This window comes from Equus caballus, chromosome 2 (genome assembly GCF_041296265.1).
Source record: "Equus caballus isolate H_3958 breed thoroughbred chromosome 2, TB-T2T, whole genome shotgun sequence".
Taxonomy (NCBI): domain Eukaryota; kingdom Metazoa; phylum Chordata; class Mammalia; order Perissodactyla; family Equidae; genus Equus; species Equus caballus.
Window position 1 is genome coordinate 15,111,444 of NC_091685.1, and position 17,159 is coordinate 15,128,602.

General features: G+C 44.0%; 2 protein-coding genes across 2 annotated transcripts in view; one reads left to right on the forward strand and one right to left on the reverse strand.

Annotated features, from left to right (window-relative positions):
• The window catches only part of OR13P2 (olfactory receptor family 13 subfamily P member 2), a 115,866-nt gene that overhangs the window by 60,360 nt on the left and 38,347 nt on the right, over positions 1–17,159 (forward strand). The gene's annotated exons all lie outside the window — the stretch shown is intronic.
• On the reverse strand, positions 9,796–10,734 carry OR13P2B (olfactory receptor family 13 subfamily P member 2B). Its single transcript, NM_001391708.1, has one exon. It carries the CDS (start codon positions 10,732–10,734, stop codon positions 9,796–9,798), a length of 939 nt encoding a protein of 312 aa, NP_001378637.1.

Below are 17,159 nucleotides of genomic sequence, written 5' to 3' on the forward strand. Positions count from 1 at the left end.
TCTCTTAGTAAGTTTGATTATTATAATACAACATTGATGTCTATATTCACTATAGGGTGCATTAGATCTCCAGGGCTTATTTACTACTTATTTACTACAATTTCTACTTGTCAAGGGAGTACAAGATACATAGTCCCACCGGCCCTCCTTTGCAAACCAATTTTCCCCTGGTAATAAGGATCAATTACTGCAGCCGGTACCCTCCTCTACCTGTTGGTTTAGCAATAGTGGCCCGCAGGCAATCTCAGCTTCTAATTCATCAGACCTGTAGATCTCTTCCCTAATGAACAAATTCCTCCTTTGAGCACAAGCCCAAAGTTGCAGGGATAAGAAGAGAAAAAATTTCTCTGAAGCGTATTTCATATATTAGCGAGAAGGACCACTCCCATTACACCTCTTGGTTCCTGGATCTGTGCCTTCTCTTCCAGAAGAAGATGCAGCCATATAGTGACTACTTGTATAAGTCATAAACTGCATTCTATAGGACGGCACAATAATCTTGCAAAACGCTGTCTCCCAAATGACACGATAACTGAAACTTCAATACATAATTCCACCATCCTATCAGATCCAGATGTTTCTGGGTGTCAAGGCACAATGGGAAGCCACTGAATTCTGTGACTGTGAGGAGACCATCATGGTTTATTTTTGAGGTAAAGTGTGTCCCTAGTTGGAGATGACACTGCACGGGATATTATGACAATGGATAAGATACTCTATAAGACCATTAATCAAGCATTATCAGAAATACTGCATGCAGGAAAGGCAAACCTGAATATGCGCCTATCCTTAGGTGGACTTACTGCAGCCCCTTCACGATGGAAAGGATCTAATATAATTTATTTGTCACCAGGTAACTGACTGGTCTCCCCAGGGACTTATACCACGTCAAAGGCTCAACTCAATATCTCTGCTACCGGCGTTTGGCTTAGAGCAGTGGCAAGGGCCAACTCAGCCTTGGTCAGGGTGTTTACCAAGACATGTGGTGACCCATACTTAGGTTTTCAGTCTCTATCGGGGCACAGTAGCTATTAAAAAACCCAACATTTTATTTTGAAATAATTTAAGACTCGCAAGAAGTTGCAAGAACAGTAAATTGAGTTCTCAAGTACCACCCTTTATGCAGCTCCCACCGATAATAACATATTCCGTAACTATAGTATATTATCATATGCAGTAAATTGACATTGGCACAATGCTATTAACTAAACTACAGACCTTATTAGGGTTTCACCATTTATCACATATACTCATTTTTTTTCTGTATATGGTTTCGGAAATTTTATTACATGCACAGTTTCATGTAACCACAATAAGGATACAAAACTGTTCGATCACTGGAAAGAAACATTATCTATAATCCCATAACTCTAACCTGGCACTGATTGCCACTGATTTGTTCTCCATTACTTTAATTTTGCCATTTTGAGAATGTTACATAAATGGAATCATGCAGTAGGTAACTTTTTGAGGCTAAATTATTTTAAAACAACCTAATGCCTTTGAGATTATCCAAGTTGTTGCCACATATCAACAGTTTGTTCCTTTATACTGCTGAGTAGTATTCTATTGTAGGGAGGTACCAAAGTTTGTTTATCCACTCACCTGTTGTAGCACATTTAGGTTGTTCCCAGTTCTTGACTATTACAAATAAATCTGCAATGAATATTTAAGTAAAGATTTTTGGAAAAAAAGTTATTTTTCTCTTTTTCTCTAGAATTAATTCCCAGGAATGTGATGGCTGGGTCATATAATATGCGATGCTTATAATAATATTCCAATCAAAACCAGAATGAGATCTACTTCATACCTACTAGGACGGCTATAAATAAAAAGACTTACAATAACAAGTATTGGTGAGAATGTGGAGAAATTGGAACCCTCATACACAGCTAGTAGGAATGTAAAATGGTGCTGCTGCCTTGGAAAACAGTCTGACATTTCTTCAAAATGTTAAAAATAGAATTATCATATGACCCATCAATTCTACTTCTAGATATATATCTAAGAGAAATGAATACATATATGTTTGCACAAAAAGCTTGTGTATGCATGTTCCTAACATCATTATCATAATAGCCAAAAAGTGGAATTAACTCAAATGTCCATCAACTGAATGGAAAAATAAAAAATGGTATATCCATACAGGGGAATATTATTTTGCAATAAAAGGATGGAATACTGTCACATGCTACAACGTAGATGATCCCTGAAATCAGCAAAGAAGCCAGTGAGAAAAGTCCACATATTTCCATTTACACGAAATGTCCCAAATAGGCAAATCTATAGAGATAGAAAGTACACTAGTACCAGTTGAGTAGACCTGGGGATAAGATGGGGGTACGAAGAGTGATTGCTAATAGGTATGGAGTTTGTTTTCGGGGTGCTGAAAATGTTCTAAAATTACATTGTGGTGAGGGTTACACAGCTCTGTGAATATAATAAACACCATTGAATTGCGCACTTTAAGTGGGTAAATTTTATGGTATGTCAATTATATCTTAATAAAGCTATTTTGTTTAAAAGACATATACCAAACAGTTTTCCAGAGAGACTGCACAATTTTACATTCCACTAGTAATGTATGAGAGATCCAGTTGCTCTGCATACTTTCCAGCATTGTGTGTTGTCAATATTTTTTATTTTAGCTTGTAATAGCCTGCAATGTAATAGTGTAGTGATACCTCCTTATAGCTGTAATTTGCATTTGATTAATAGTTTCTGTGCTGAACATCATTTCATACATTTATTTGCCATCCAAACATCCGCAGTTGAATAGTCTGTTCAAATATATCTATTTGCTAATTGGATTATTTGTTTTCTTACAGTTGAATTTAGAGAGTATTATATATATTCTGGATACAAGTTCTTTGTCAGATATCTGATTTGCAAATATTTCCTCCCAATCTGTGGCCTGTCTTTTCATCCTCTTAACAGGGTCTTTGACAGAGCAAAGTTTTCAATTTTGGTGAAGTTCAGTTTATCAAGTTTTGATTTTATGGATTATGTTTTGGTCTAAATGTCTAAGAAATCTTTGCCCAAACCTAGGTCATGAAGATTTTCTCCTTTTTTGCTAAAAAAAAAAAAAAAAGCCTTACATTTTACACTTAAGTCTATAATCCGTTTTAGTTACTTTTTGTATAAAGTGTGAGATTTAGATTGAGGTTCTTTTTTTCTCCTCTAGATGTCCAACTGTTTAAACACTGTCTGTTGAAAAACTGTCTGCTCTTCCACTGCTAAGTTGCTTTTGAGCTTTCATAAAATATCAGTTGACTACACTTGTGTGGGTCTAATTCTGGACTCTCTAGTCTGTTTCCTGGATCTATAAGTCTATCCATTTACCAATACCACATTGTCATAATTATTGGAGCTAAATGATCAGTCTTAAATGGAATAGTGTGATTCTTCCATCTTTTTTCAAATGTCTTTCAGTTATTCTAGTCCTTTATCTTTCCAGATAAATTTTACAATCAACTTGTCCACATCAACAAAAAGTGCTGTAGCAATTTTGGGGGGAATTACATTACAGATAAATTTGGGGAGAATTGACAACTGACTTTTATTTGTGTCTTCTGATCCGTAAACATGGTATGTCTTTCCATTTATTTAGGTTTATTTGATTTCTTTAATCACATTTTGTTAAGCTATATCTGCACATATCAATTTTTATGGAGCTATTGAAATTGTATTACATTTTAATTTTGATCTCCAATTGTTATTGCTGGTGTATAGAAATGTGATCTATTTAACCTTGTATCCTGCAACATTGGCAAACTCATTAATTAGTTCTAAGAAGTTTTTTGTGTAGAAGTTTTGGGGATTTCTACATAGACAATCATGTCAGCTGAAAATAAGAAAACAGAGGCAGTTTTAATTCTTCCTTTAAATCTTTTGTTTTTTGGCCTTATTGCACTGGCTAGGACTTCCAGTACTGTTTTGAACAGGAGTGGTGAGAGCAAGTTCCTTATCTTATTCCCGATGTTAGAAAAAACACTTAGTCCTTCACCATTATGTATGACATTAGCAGAAAGTTTTTTGTAGACATCCTTTTTTTTTTATTTTATTGTGGTAAGAACTCTTAACATGAGATCTATCTCAACAAATTTTAAGGGTGTGATACATTATTGTTCACTACAGGTACAGCGTTGTATATGTGAGAGTGATACACAAAACACTAAATATAGCACTACTCCTAACTATCCACTTCTGCCCAGCAAGCCTTAGATCCAGCTTCCTTTTGCTTGTCGCCCTCTGGAAATGTGGCCCAAAAGTATGCTGTGCCCTGACAGTGAGTCATTGTACCATCCCACACGACTGCTCTGGAGAGACGGGAGGCAGATTGGAGGATGTGTGTTTCCACCATCCCCACACATTCAGAAGAGTGCACAGCCCCTAACTTCCACTATGTAGGGAGAAGCACCGAGGACCACTGGGACCAATATATTCTAGGCTGGATGCAAGCCTCCTTGACCCAAGAGCTGAAGTTTCCTAAGACCCCCGTGGTAACAGAGTCTCTTTTGGTACTGTGATTGGCTGAGATGTTCTCTTTCTAGAAAACCTTTCCTTCTCATTGAACAGCTTTAGAAGACCCAACTAGGGGCAAGGCTAGTGACTTGGGCCACTGTGGGAATTGTGGTCTCCAATGCATCCTCTGAACCAAGAACGTGACCTGAGAACACTGACTCCCAGAAGGTCAAACTGCTAGGGTAGCTAACAAAGGGACCTTCCAACTGCTGGAAGACAAATCCTTCCAGATCTTGGATGGGGAAACCAGATCTAAATATTGTTGTCCTCAAAACTTGATGTCACTGGGGGACTAGAGAAAATTACAAATCTGTGCTCCTCTTCGTGGTTGTTATGGTTTTTCAATGCCATATTCAATGCCAATGCCTTTTTCAGATATTTACTTTCCCAGTTCTTGCTACGATTGTGTATGGTCTAATTTCTAAAGTAAATCCCTTATCTGTAACACGTGCAGAGCTCTCTTCCTTGAGTGAACTCTGACTGCTACAAATAGCGAGCTGGTTCAGGGCTAGCCTGTCCAGCATGGCCCTAGAGCATCCACTTCTTCTACCTGGTGGAGGCCTTAAACAACTGGATCTAATGAAAAGTATAGTGCTTCTGATCCTACAAAGCTGCTGTGACTGTGAGTTGGAGGAGCTGGTTGCAAGCTCCTTGCGGGTCACTGGAGCCTGGCCATGAGATACCACTTACTCAGGACTAGTGGCACTTTGGTGTAGACACAGGATCCTTTGTGTCCATGGGTAGTAGAGCTCAACACTTCTGTGGTCCCCACCCCCATCAGCTCCTAGCAGCCAGAAGATCCATATGTACCCCGTTAGAGATGCTGAGGACTCTGTAAGAACCACTAAGTCTGGTAGATACCATCCTGGGAAAAGGTAGAGGCAGAACATTTCATCAGAACCCCCTGCAAGAGGGAAGTAACGTAGGAAGGGGTGATGTGCCTGGTACCGCTGCTCCGCAAATTTCTTGTAATCATGCTCCTCAGAACTGGAAGCAGTATCAGAGGTCTTCCACAGCCTTGGTGACCAGGCTTAGAGTGAATGCCTACTTCTGCTACCTCATTTGGCAACCTGCTGCCAAGTATGAGTACTTCCGGGGACTGAGTTGAAATCCTCTTTACTGGTTTTCCTGCTTTCAGTTGACTTATGTCCCATTTGACCACATGTTCAGACTGGGATGTGAAAACCTGGAATGTGAACATGGTTGGCTGCATAGAAATAAATATTTTTCCCTGCAATGCTCTGGCCACAGGCTGGGCCTTGGGAAAGTTCTGATTGTCATATAATCAGGACCTGGGCTGATTACTACTTGGTTGTGCAAAACATGAATATGTTGGATAAAAGTGTATATGAGCCAATGAGATTTGTCACTTACAATGACTTTATTCCCCTATTTATTAGTTGATTTGGGCTAATTTCAGTTATGGTTATACGCATTGTAGCAGAACAGACTACAATTAGAACTGAATGACAGTGCAACCACTACGTAGCAAAACTTTGTAGGATGCAGTGAAAATGGTGTTTAGATGGAAATTTATAGCTTTATATGTATTACAAAATAAGAAAGACTGAAAAATGAGCTAGTCATTCAACTCAAGGGGACAGACTAAACTTAAAGAAAATAGGAGGAAGAAAGTAATAAAGACAAAAGCAAAAATCAATGTAGCAGAGGGTTCATCAACAAAGCCAATTTCTAACTTTTAAAATACAAAATAGATGGCCCTTTGGCAAGACTGATCAAAGAATAAAGAGAGAAGAAACAAATATGTATGAAGAATCAAAAGAAGGTACAGAACTACGTGTACTGCACATTATAAAAAGCTTGATGCCAGTAAATTTGAAAACCAAGATAAAATGAAAAGTTTTCAAGAAAAATGTAAATTGCCAGCATTGACTAACATAGAAGTAGAAATTAGAAATAAACAGTAACCTGAAGCTATTTGGATGAGGGGTTAGTTTCCATGTCACAGTGGATACACATAGTAAGATGTCAGGATTGGGGCCGGCCCCACCGAGTGGTTAAGTTCGCGCGCTCCAGCTTTAGCGGCCCAGGATTTCACCAGTTTGGATCCTGGGCGCGGACATGGCACCACTCATCAGGCCATGCTGAGGTGGCGCCCACATGCCACAACTAGAAGGACCCACAACTAAAAATATACAACTATGTACCGGAGGGCTTTGGGGAGAAAAAGGAAAAATAAAATCTTTTAAAAAAACCCAAAGATATCAGGATAGAGAAATTTGAAATACTCTTGATAGAACTGACAGAGATCGCTCAGTGGAGAAGACTTGTTCCAGAGATTGAACAGGTTTGCCCTTTTTGGAAAAAAAATGAAGTGTTTGTAACAATGCCAGAGATTATCAAAGCAGACTTGTGTGTCTGGGTTTACTGGAATTTCCTGGGAGTCCTGGCATGATTTCAGCCCTGCAGTGTGAATTTAAGAGAAGAGGTTCACAGAGTGGATTGGATTGTTGGAAGCTCCTAATTTCCAGATGTCTGGATATATTGTGATTGGAGGTAAAATTAAATTGGAGTGAGAGAGAGGAGCAAGTGAATGAGTGTGAAAGTACACATAAGGTCGGTTGCCTAAATTAGTTGATTAATTCTCCCATATTCTAAGCTTTAGTGTCTGATTTCAGGGGTGAAAAGGCATTTACAAGAGTTAATGGTTTGGTAACAACATGCTGTTCACCAGCTGTTTCTTGCTTTTATTCACCTAGCATCAAGTTGTAAGCATTTACACCATTAAATATCCTTATAAAATACATTTTAAGTGGCTATGTAACCAAATGCAATGGGATCGTCTCTTGGTGAGTGCAGAGCCGAAGAGCACAACCAAGGCCGAAATAGGTGAAGAACGGTTTATTGCTTGCGCAAGCAATGGGGATCACCAGGGATAACTCCCAAAGCAGTCTCCCCCAGCTCAGTGCAACCGGTGGAGACTTTAAAGAGAGCAGAAGATCTGGGTTTATTTGCGTAACAACTGTGCAACAACTGTGTTCTTCTAAGGCCCATACATAGCATGTATACGTGTTGTTACATACATCACATGATCTAAAAATGCTTATCAGGACCCTCCCAGAGAAGGAGAATTTAAGAAGCTAATGAATTAAGGTAACTTTAGAAAGTGTGATGTTGGAACAGCTGTGGTTTGATTTCTCTGCAAAACAGCAACATCTGCAAAACGGAGACATCCATTTCTGCAAACAAACCACATAGTTTCTTCTTGCTTGAAAAACACTGGACAGATTGTTTGTTTTAACCAGATTCTGGGTAACCCTTTCTTTGCCTGGTTCCCTGGTCACATCGATACAGTAGACCATTATGTGGCCCTACCGTAATATGTTTAAATCACTCACTATTTCAGTAGTGTTGTCAATTGGTTCCAATTTGCTCCTATCATATGTGGCACAATGAGAATTGTTATGGCAATGTTATAATGTTACTTTTCCAGCATTTCTAATGTCTATTTCCTAAAATGTCCTAAAAGTGGAAATACTGGGTTGAAGGCTATGGACATATTTAAGGTTCTTGATACATCAAGTCAAATCATCTTGCAAAAAGATCAATTTACACTCACACTAGCACGTATGAAAGGCCACGTTTCCTTGTATTCTGGCCACCTCCAACTCTATTGTCTAAAAAGCTGTTAGCCAGTTTCAAAGGAAGAAAAGTGATATCTCTGATATTTGCATTTCTTTGGTAGCTACTGTGAGGAGATTTTCCCAAATGTTTACTGATGGTCTGGATTTCTTTTTGGGAATCATTCATATCTGTTGCCAGTTTGCTGGCATGTTTGTATTTTTCTTACCAATTTGCAAGAGCTCTTTCTGTGTCAATGATGTTATCCACGTGTCTGTAAGTATGTTGCAATTATATGCCCTGTTTTGTTATTTGCCTTTAATTTTCCTTCATTATTTATGCAACACTCTGTCTCCTGGGTGGTGGGGCAAGGTAACACCTTTGAGGATATTGTGAACCTGCACCCTGGCCTCTCAGGGAGGGCACAGGCATTCCTGTTAAAATTTTCCGCCGAGCCTAGCTGAGTTTTTTGCAAGGAGTTTCACAAGCAATGTACATCAGCAAAGGGGCTGAAAGAAGAACCCAAGAGGGCTGCATGCTAGCTTGTGAAACGTGTCTCTAGAACCTAATGGGATTGCTTTGTTGGGTGCTGGAGTTTCTGCGGCAGCAAGCAGAGGCAAAAGCCAGTAAATATGAGTGATGCCAAGTAACATGACCACGCAGATTGGAGAAGCCTGGGAAAAAACAATTTATGTCTGTAAAGATTCTATGAGGAATAAGCAGATTTTCAAGCAAGAGGGAACAGAGCAAAAAAAACCCCATTGAGTTTTTAACTTCTCTCTGGAGTCCCTAAATTTTGCATCTGGGGTAACATTAAGCCCACTGTCCCTCTCTAATTTCCCTTGTCCTTAAGTGGACAGAGTCTCCTTTCCTTGAGATCAGCCAAGACAGGATATAGTTTTCCAAAATGAACTTTATTAGAAACAAGGAGAAAAGGGAAATCAAGAGGTATAAAAATACAAAAGAACAGAAACGAATGGTCATAAAACAGTATTCTACCCCTTCCCAAGATAATTTCAATCGACCCCAGGGGCTCTAACTGACACAATTGCCAGATGGGTGGATACAGGTTCATTTCCTCCTTCTCAAGTCTCTTTCTCACCCTGAGATTCTCCACTTTTCAGTTTTGGGTTTCTACTTCTTCCACCTTCCCTCCCTTTTTCTCCTTTACTCTCTAGGGCTCCTGTCACTTCCACAGCCCGGGAGGATCATGGCTGATTCCCGGTGGATAGTTCATCCCTCAGTAATAAATTTTAAAAATTAAAACTAACATTTGTTGAAAAATTACTACATGCCAGGCTCCGTATTAAGCACTTTTCATATATTGTCATATTTAATCCCTACAACTTCCTTGTGAGGAAGAGATACTTAAAGTACTTTACTCCTGAAAGTAGTAAAATGACTTGCAGAAATTCACAGTTTCTAGTAATTGGAAAAAGCAAGTCTCTCCTCCTGTTCTGTCTGGCACTAAATCCAGCCTCTTGACCAGTGTGCTGGATCTTCACAATTGTCTCTGTTCCAACCACATCACCAGAGACACTGCAGTGGTCCGAGCACCCTGTTGCCTCCCATGGGGCGAGGGTAAAGAGTAGGCATTACGGAATCAGCTCTTCCAGCTTTATGGAATCAACACCTCAGGGAGTTGGTGAGGGTGAGTCCTGCTTTGTTCAGCTCCCCAGGTCTTCAGCTTTAAAATCTCACTCTGCCCCATCCCATCAATTTGAGGAAAGCCTTTTTGACGTCCTTGTTCCTCAGACTGTAGATGACAGGGTTGAGGAAGGCTGTGGCGATGTTATAGAAAAGGGCCATTTTCTTGCCGCTGTTTGACAAGGGGTCAGAGCCAGGGCTCATGTACATGATGATGCAGGGAATGGCGAAGATGGTGACCACGGTGATGTGGGAGGCACAGGTGGAGAAGGCCTTGATCTGCCCCTGGACTGAGCAGATCTTCATGATGGTGGCAAAGATGTTGGCATAGACAATGACAACTAGGGAGAGTGGGACCACGATGACGTTGAACCCTACGATGAAGTCTACCAAGTCACTGAGGGATGTGTTCGCACAGGCCAGCTTCAGGACAGCAGGAACCTCACAAAAGTAGTGGTCAATTTCATTAGGACCACAATAGGGCAAGCGCATAGCAAAGAAGGTATCACACAGGCCACCCACCACACCATAGGCTGCACAGATGCCCACCATGAGGAGGCACACCCAGTGGTTCATGATGACCTTATATCGGAGAGGGTGGCAGATGGCCATGTACCTGTCCACGGACATGATGGAGAAAAGCCAGGACTCGGTGATCTCAAAGAGGAGGAAGATGTACATCTGGGCTACACACCTAGCAAAAGAGATGGCCCTCTTCTTGCTGAGAATATGCACGAGCATCTGAGGCACAGTAGTGGTGGTGTAGCACACGTCCAGCACGGAGAGGACACTGATGAAAAAGTACATGGGCGTGTGGAGGCGCGAGTCCTGGTGGATGAGGATGATGAGGAGGCTGTTGCTCACAAGGATCATCAGGTAAAAGACTAGAAAGAAGGTGAAGAGCAGAGGATTGGCCCTGGGGTTGGGGGCGAAGCCCAAGAGAATGAATTCTGTCACAGTGGACTGGTTGAGTTCCTTCATTGTGATCTGCCTGTTTAAAGAGTTTGGGGGATATGTAATTTACTGAGGGTCTGTGCCAAGGGCATGTAAGGAATTTTCACACCCATTGTTTCCTTTATATTTCCTAACAGGAAGTTTGGATTGGCAGATGGAGGTACCACTGGATTTGTTTCCATGGTAGTTTGAGTAGTGTTGGGGTTTGGTTCAGGATTTAGTGGAGGGTCACAGTGATGGAAGTGGGGAAGGCCGAGTCAGGGAAGCGCTGTGTGCTGCGTTCCATCCTGGCCTGTAGGTGCCTCTTCCTCCTCCTCCTAACACAGCCTCGCTTTTCTCTCTATTACTTACCCTATTTTCTGTTTTCTCTTGGGACAACAGAGGTTGCTATGTCTTCATTTAAGATTAGGATCAGGGTTAGGGTGGTTATACTCATTATTTGGGTTCAGGTTTTTACCACTGTTAGGATTAGGATTAAGGTTAGATTGGGGATTAAAGCAATGCTATGTAGGATAAAAGTTAGACTTAATATTTAAGACTTAGCTTTTTCTGATGAATGAGACTTCACTCATATTCATCAATTATGACATTCATTCAAAATATTTTTACCAAATGTTTGCTATTTATTATAAACCAGGGGCGCAACAAAGAGTTATAAATAATCTGGGTGGAAAAAGTGATTTCATGCTGTTTACCGAGATAAATTCTAAATATGTTAGAGTTAAATGCAAAAAATAAAACTGTAATGCAGCCTAGGAGAAAATATATGGGTGAATTTATTTTATGGTTGGATTAAGAAAGGCCTTTTATGCAAACCTCAAATCCTTCAGCCTCATGGTGATGACGCCTTTGCCTTTAATATGCAAATAAAGTAACATAGCTCCTCATTCCATCTGCTGTAACAAGTCCAATAGTTTCCCCAATAGTTTGGAGGGTCCTTGTGCATCCTGGTCACTTTCCTCTAAAATCCCTGCTCTCATTGAATCCTTGACCTTGCTCATTGCCTTACCTTTGAGGGGACTGACCTCTTCAATGGTTCATCCCTATTCTCTTTCTCGTTTATGCCCCAAACCTCCCCAAAACAAGGCTGTCATTTGTAAGGCTTCCTATAGGCATGATGACTCACAGGGCAGTGCAGAACAGAACACCATGAAAACCGAGTGTTTAATATTGTCAAGTCTCTAAGCTATCTCTGCAGCAGTGTTTCCTCCCTGGTTCCCAGCCAGCTGTCATGTTACTCGTGTCTGCTCTCCCTCCTGGACCCTCCTCCCATCTCCCCTTGTCTCCCTTCCCTAAGACTCCTTATTCCTCTCACTTGCGCAGCCAGCCACCAACCCCACTTCCTCTCTCTCAGTCATTTCAAGCTTCATCCTGCATCAGAATCACCTGGAGGTCTTGTCGCATGCTGCTGCACCTCATACCCAGAGTTCTCCTTCAGTAGGTCTGGAGTGGAATCTGAGAATTTGTGTTTCTAACAAGTTCCCAGGTAATGCAGATGCTGCCTGCCTTTGGGACCACACTTTGAGAACCAGTGATCTGCTCAACTGTGCAGAGAAAGTTGGCTTTCTCTCAATTTCTCTGTGTCCATATTATGTCCAACCTGCTTAGTTTTCCCCCTTAATTTTTTTCCTCAATGCCAATATTTTTTTGCTTTCACATAAGCATAAAAACAAAGAAACAGTAAAGGAATGGATGAATATTTTTGGTGATATAGAAAAGAAATCACCCTGTAGAGTTTCCACTGGACAGAGGAGGACGCTCAGGTTCGGAGAGGTGATGTAATTTGCATGGGTTATACACCAAGAACATCAAAGCTGCTCCTGGAGCCCAGGTGTGCTCGACTCCACTTCCAGGGCTCTGTCTGCCTCGCATGCTGCCTCATGCTATGATGAGCCCAAAGAGTGCTGGAGCCGATGAGAGGAGGAAGTCAACGCACAGGGATGGGTGGACACGGGCAGAGAGGGCCCAGGCCTGCTCTGAGCTCTGGCTGCTCACCCTGGCTTGGGCCCCATAGAGGCACACACAGGCTCCCTCGCAAGAGCCCTGCCCCCAGCTGCAGGTTTTCAAGCCAGTGGGCACAAGACCAGAAGGAGACTGTCTACTACTCCCAGCTTACATCCCACCCTCTCCCCCACGCCCACCTGCCATCCAGCCAGGGCAGGGAGGTCATTTATCATTATTAATAATAAAAGAGACCAGAATTCCTAATGTACATATAAGGCCGTCACCCTTGGGACCGACCAACTTACCTGGCCATTGCCCCTCTACGTCCTATAAGAGCCAGGCCTGTGCTCATGGGAGCACTAGTTTGCTCTATGGCTTTGGGAAGTCACTCAGCCTCCTTGCCCTTGTGATCTCATCCATCAAACGAGGGTGGTAGATAATCTGTAATGGCTCCTCTAGGATGGACATTCAACACTTTTCTATTTATGCCTAGATTTGGAGGTGAATGGGGTCAGGGGTGGGGCTGCAGAGATAGAGCAATGGGTGACAGTGTCCCCAATCCCATCCCTCCCTAGGTGCCTGGGCTAGACCGTGGTTACACGTCCTCCAAGGAGGACTTTCAAGGCTGAAATAGGAGAGGAGGCGTGCATGTCTGAGGGGACACCATCCTCTAGATGGCCCGCTCCCTGAGAAGAGAACTGGAAATGGGCGTTGGACTGGGTGGGTGTTGGAGAGCAAGAATGGAGTCTTACAGTTTCAGAGTTATACATTGTCAGGTTTTTAAAAACCCTTGAACCTTTTTGTCAAAGGCAGACTTCTGCAGGAGCTCAGAACCCACTCCACTCACACCCTCCTCACTGAGGCACGTGTGGCTCCCAGAGGCTCCTCTTGCTAGTTAAAGGCTCCTTAAAGCTCAGTTTGATAACCACTCATTTTATCAAAGCCCAGAGAGGGAAGTAACTGCCCTAAGGTCACACAGCAAGAGTGTCTGAAGTGGAGTGAGCACCCAAGTGGCTTGACACCTAGTCCAGGCTCTTACACTGCCAGTTGCTGATCTCGGAGATGAGCCATGAGCCAGGAAATGGGACTTAGGGACGCAGGGAACCTGATGGTGCCAACTACATTCTGTCCCCAGCTCCTGAGAGATGGAGGCCCTTAAACAAGGGCCTTGGTGACGAGAGGCAGCCAGTTCTTACCTCCAGCTTGTACCCATAGGCTGAGGGCAGAGGAAGCAGAGAAGATGCGGGTGACAGGCCTCTGACCCCCAGGACTCCTTGCCTTTTGATGGGTTTGTGTCTTTGTTCAGAGCGGAGCCTGGGGACTGGTTTCCATTCTCACTTTCCTTGGCTGGCTTGCTGTGTATATTATGGCCAGTTGCTTGGCGTCTCTGAACCTCGGGTTCTGACCCTGCCACAGCCAGGTTTGATGATGCCCTGTTACCAAGAAGAAGACAGAAACGGGTTGTGTGATTGCGAGGTCCTGGTAGGAGGTCAGCCTCTAGTCTCCACGTTGGCCAGAGCTTGGGGCTGGGGTGCCAGCCTTGGACCCTTGTTAGGATGTAACAGGAATCAGAGAAATATTGTTTGCTTTTTCACTTTGGGCCTTCATCTTTATCTCCTCCTCTCATATCTACTCACCTGCAGCACAGGCTAAAAGATGAAAGACTCAGGATGGTTCTGAATTTCCCCTTTGGCTCTTTACTGCCTTGACTCTGAGAAGGTAATTGTGTCTTATCTGCAAAAACAGGAGGTTGATTGCAATGATATCTGATTCTGTCAGATTCTGAAAATATATGTTTTTTCCTCCCTTCCTCTTTCTCCCACCCTCTGTCTTATCACCCACACACACACACTCCCCAGTGTCAGCACAGACCAGCAGGGGCTAAGAATGATCCAGAGAAACAGTAAAACTAGAAAGCAAGAAAAGTAGAGAGAAGGATGGAAGAAGATAGAGATGCCCCAGAAGGAAGAGAGAGGCACAAACTCAAGCGACAAGGAGGCAGAGAGGGGCACAGAGAAGAAGAATCTGGGGACACAGACAAGAAGAGAGAAGAACAGATGCTGGGAGCACAATTGACGTCAACAGGAGGAAGAGGATTGGGGCTCAGGAGGAAGAATATTTATTCTTCTTTTTGTGTAAGGAGAGGAAAAAAGATGAAAGGAAAGTGGCATAGAGACGTGGAGACCCAATGGCAGAGAGTCAGCGGGATGGAGAAGGTGAAGGCACAAAAGGAGACTGAGGGAGACAAAGGAGACAGGAAAGAATGCCTGAGATGCTGAGAAGGTGGGGTGTGAGCCAGGGCTGTGAGAAAGGGACACAGGAGAGCTAAGAAGGGGCAACGGGTCCCACGAAGAGCTGAAGAGACCAGACAGAGAGAGACAGAGGCAATCAGGGGAGGTGCAGTGAGGCAGGGCAAATCCGGTCTCCTGGAGCTAGAGAAGAGATGGAAGAAAGTCCAAGATCAAGAAAATAGGGTGACTGTAGACAAGGTAGAGCAGGACGGAGCAGTGGAGTCTGAGGGAGTGGGAGGGGAAAGGGGATTGGCAACAGTGGAGGAGGGATGGGCAGGGAACCAGGTTCAAGGCGGAGACCCAGAGAAATGCTGCAAGGCAGAAATCCTTGCGAATCCAAGGGACAGCAACAGGCTGAGGAGAAGAGGGGAAAATCAGGGATGGAAGAGAGGGACCACGCTGCAGGCAAATCCAGGAGCAGAGCGAAGTCAAGTCTTGACTCAGAGAAGTCAAAAGGGAAAGAAAGGAAAGAGTGGGATGAAGACCCGGTCAGAGAACCTCAGAGCCAGAGACACAGAAAGAGGAGGGAGAGATGTGACACAAACTTTGGAGGCAGAACACAGAGCAGAAAACAGAAACAGAGGCAGAAAGAGGCAGATGGAGAAGGATGGAAAGCAAGAAAGAGAAAGGGAGATAATAACAGACCAGAGGAAGAAAAGGAGCGGATGGACACAGAAAGAGAGAGAGAGAGAGGCAGAGACAGGCAGCCATGAGCACCCTCACACAGACATGGGGAAAGGGACAGAGCAGAGACAGACAGGCAGCCAGTGAGTGGGAAGTGTGGACCCAGCTGGGCTCCTACCCAGAGCTCCCTGTGAGGCTGGGCCTGGGGGAGCCATGAGCCTCGCTTGCTCCCCAGAATAGTTGGGGGCACTCCTGAGTTTATAACCCTGAGCTTATAACCCTGCCAGAAAGGGAATTGTGGGCAGGGCTCCCTCAGACTCAAGGGGCCACTCCTGTGTGGCACGTGGCCCCAGGGTCCTAGCAGGACAGTTGCTGTAGCCGCCTTCCTGCCCAGGGAGGAAGCACCAGGCTCCCAAGGAGGCACCTCGCTCCCCAAGGACGCTCAGGCCTTGCCCTCTGGAGGTTGGGCTGGGGGAGTCTGAGCCTGGGGACAGGAGTGCAGATGCTGGGGAGGGTGTGTGCTGGCGCTCCCACAGGGCTGTAAGGGCTGGTCTTTTCTCAGGTGCTCCTCCTTTCCCAGGAACAACAAAAATGAGGCATCCTGGGAAGTCAAGGGTGATGAAGGCCAAGAAATTGTCCTCTCCTCCTGCCAGGTGGCATCCCCAGGGCTGTTTCTTTCCGTAGGCGCTATAAGCAAATGTCTGAGGTCCTTGAGCTTTCATAGTCTACAGACAGCTTGGAGACCTGAAAGAAAAGATTATTGGCTCAAAACTAGGAATCCTGAAAAATAAAAGTTAGCAAATGTTTAAATGACTATTAAATGTAACATTTTATGAGTCAACTGCAACTCATTAAGCTCTTAGGTAGTTATATAGTAAGTGATGTATTAATCGTATGTAACGTGGGGTGTGGGTACATTTTAATGTATCTTATAAAGTACAGTGCCCATGGAGGTCTTAACCTGCCCAGTGGCTCTCAGGTCTCAGCCCCTGGAGAGAGTGTTCTGGCATTTCAGATCACTTGATGAAGACCTTTTCTCTTCTCATGGAGAGACGTTCCCAGAACTGCAGCTCTGAGGACTTAAGACAGCAAACAGAAAGAACATGCATCCTGCAGGTTTGAGACAGAGGGAGCCTGCAGCAGACCTTGGAGGCCTCTCCTTGGATGTCTCCAGCCAAAGGCTGGGAGGAGTCCAGTCTGCCTGGAGGGCAAAGGAAACTTGCGGCTCCATCCTTTCTGAGCACCACAAGGCCACTTGCTCACAGATGGCTCAGTTGGAACTTGGCCCAACATGTGCCTGCAAGAGCAACACTGGGGCTTGGGCAAAGTCGGGAGCCACACAGGGGACGGGCTGATGAGAGCTGAGCCCAAGAGCCTGGCCTCTGGGATGGGAGGGCTCCTTAGGCTGGGCCACCCGGGCTCAGTCAAGCCTGGCTCCTGGGTGTGGTAGGTGGTGGGAAGATGGAGCTGGGGCCCCTGGAGCCTCATGGCGCCCTACACTCCATGGGTGAAGGCCCATGTCTCTCCTCCTTGCTGGCCACTCCTCTGGCCACCTGAGGGCTGGGCACTTCCTCCTCGGTGACAGGTCTGTCT

Excerpts from the sequence above, each read along its gene's own strand:
- OR13P2B (NM_001391708.1), bottom strand. The coding sequence starts at position 10,734 with ATGAAGGAACTCAACCAGTCCACTGTGACAGAATTCATTCTCTTGGGC.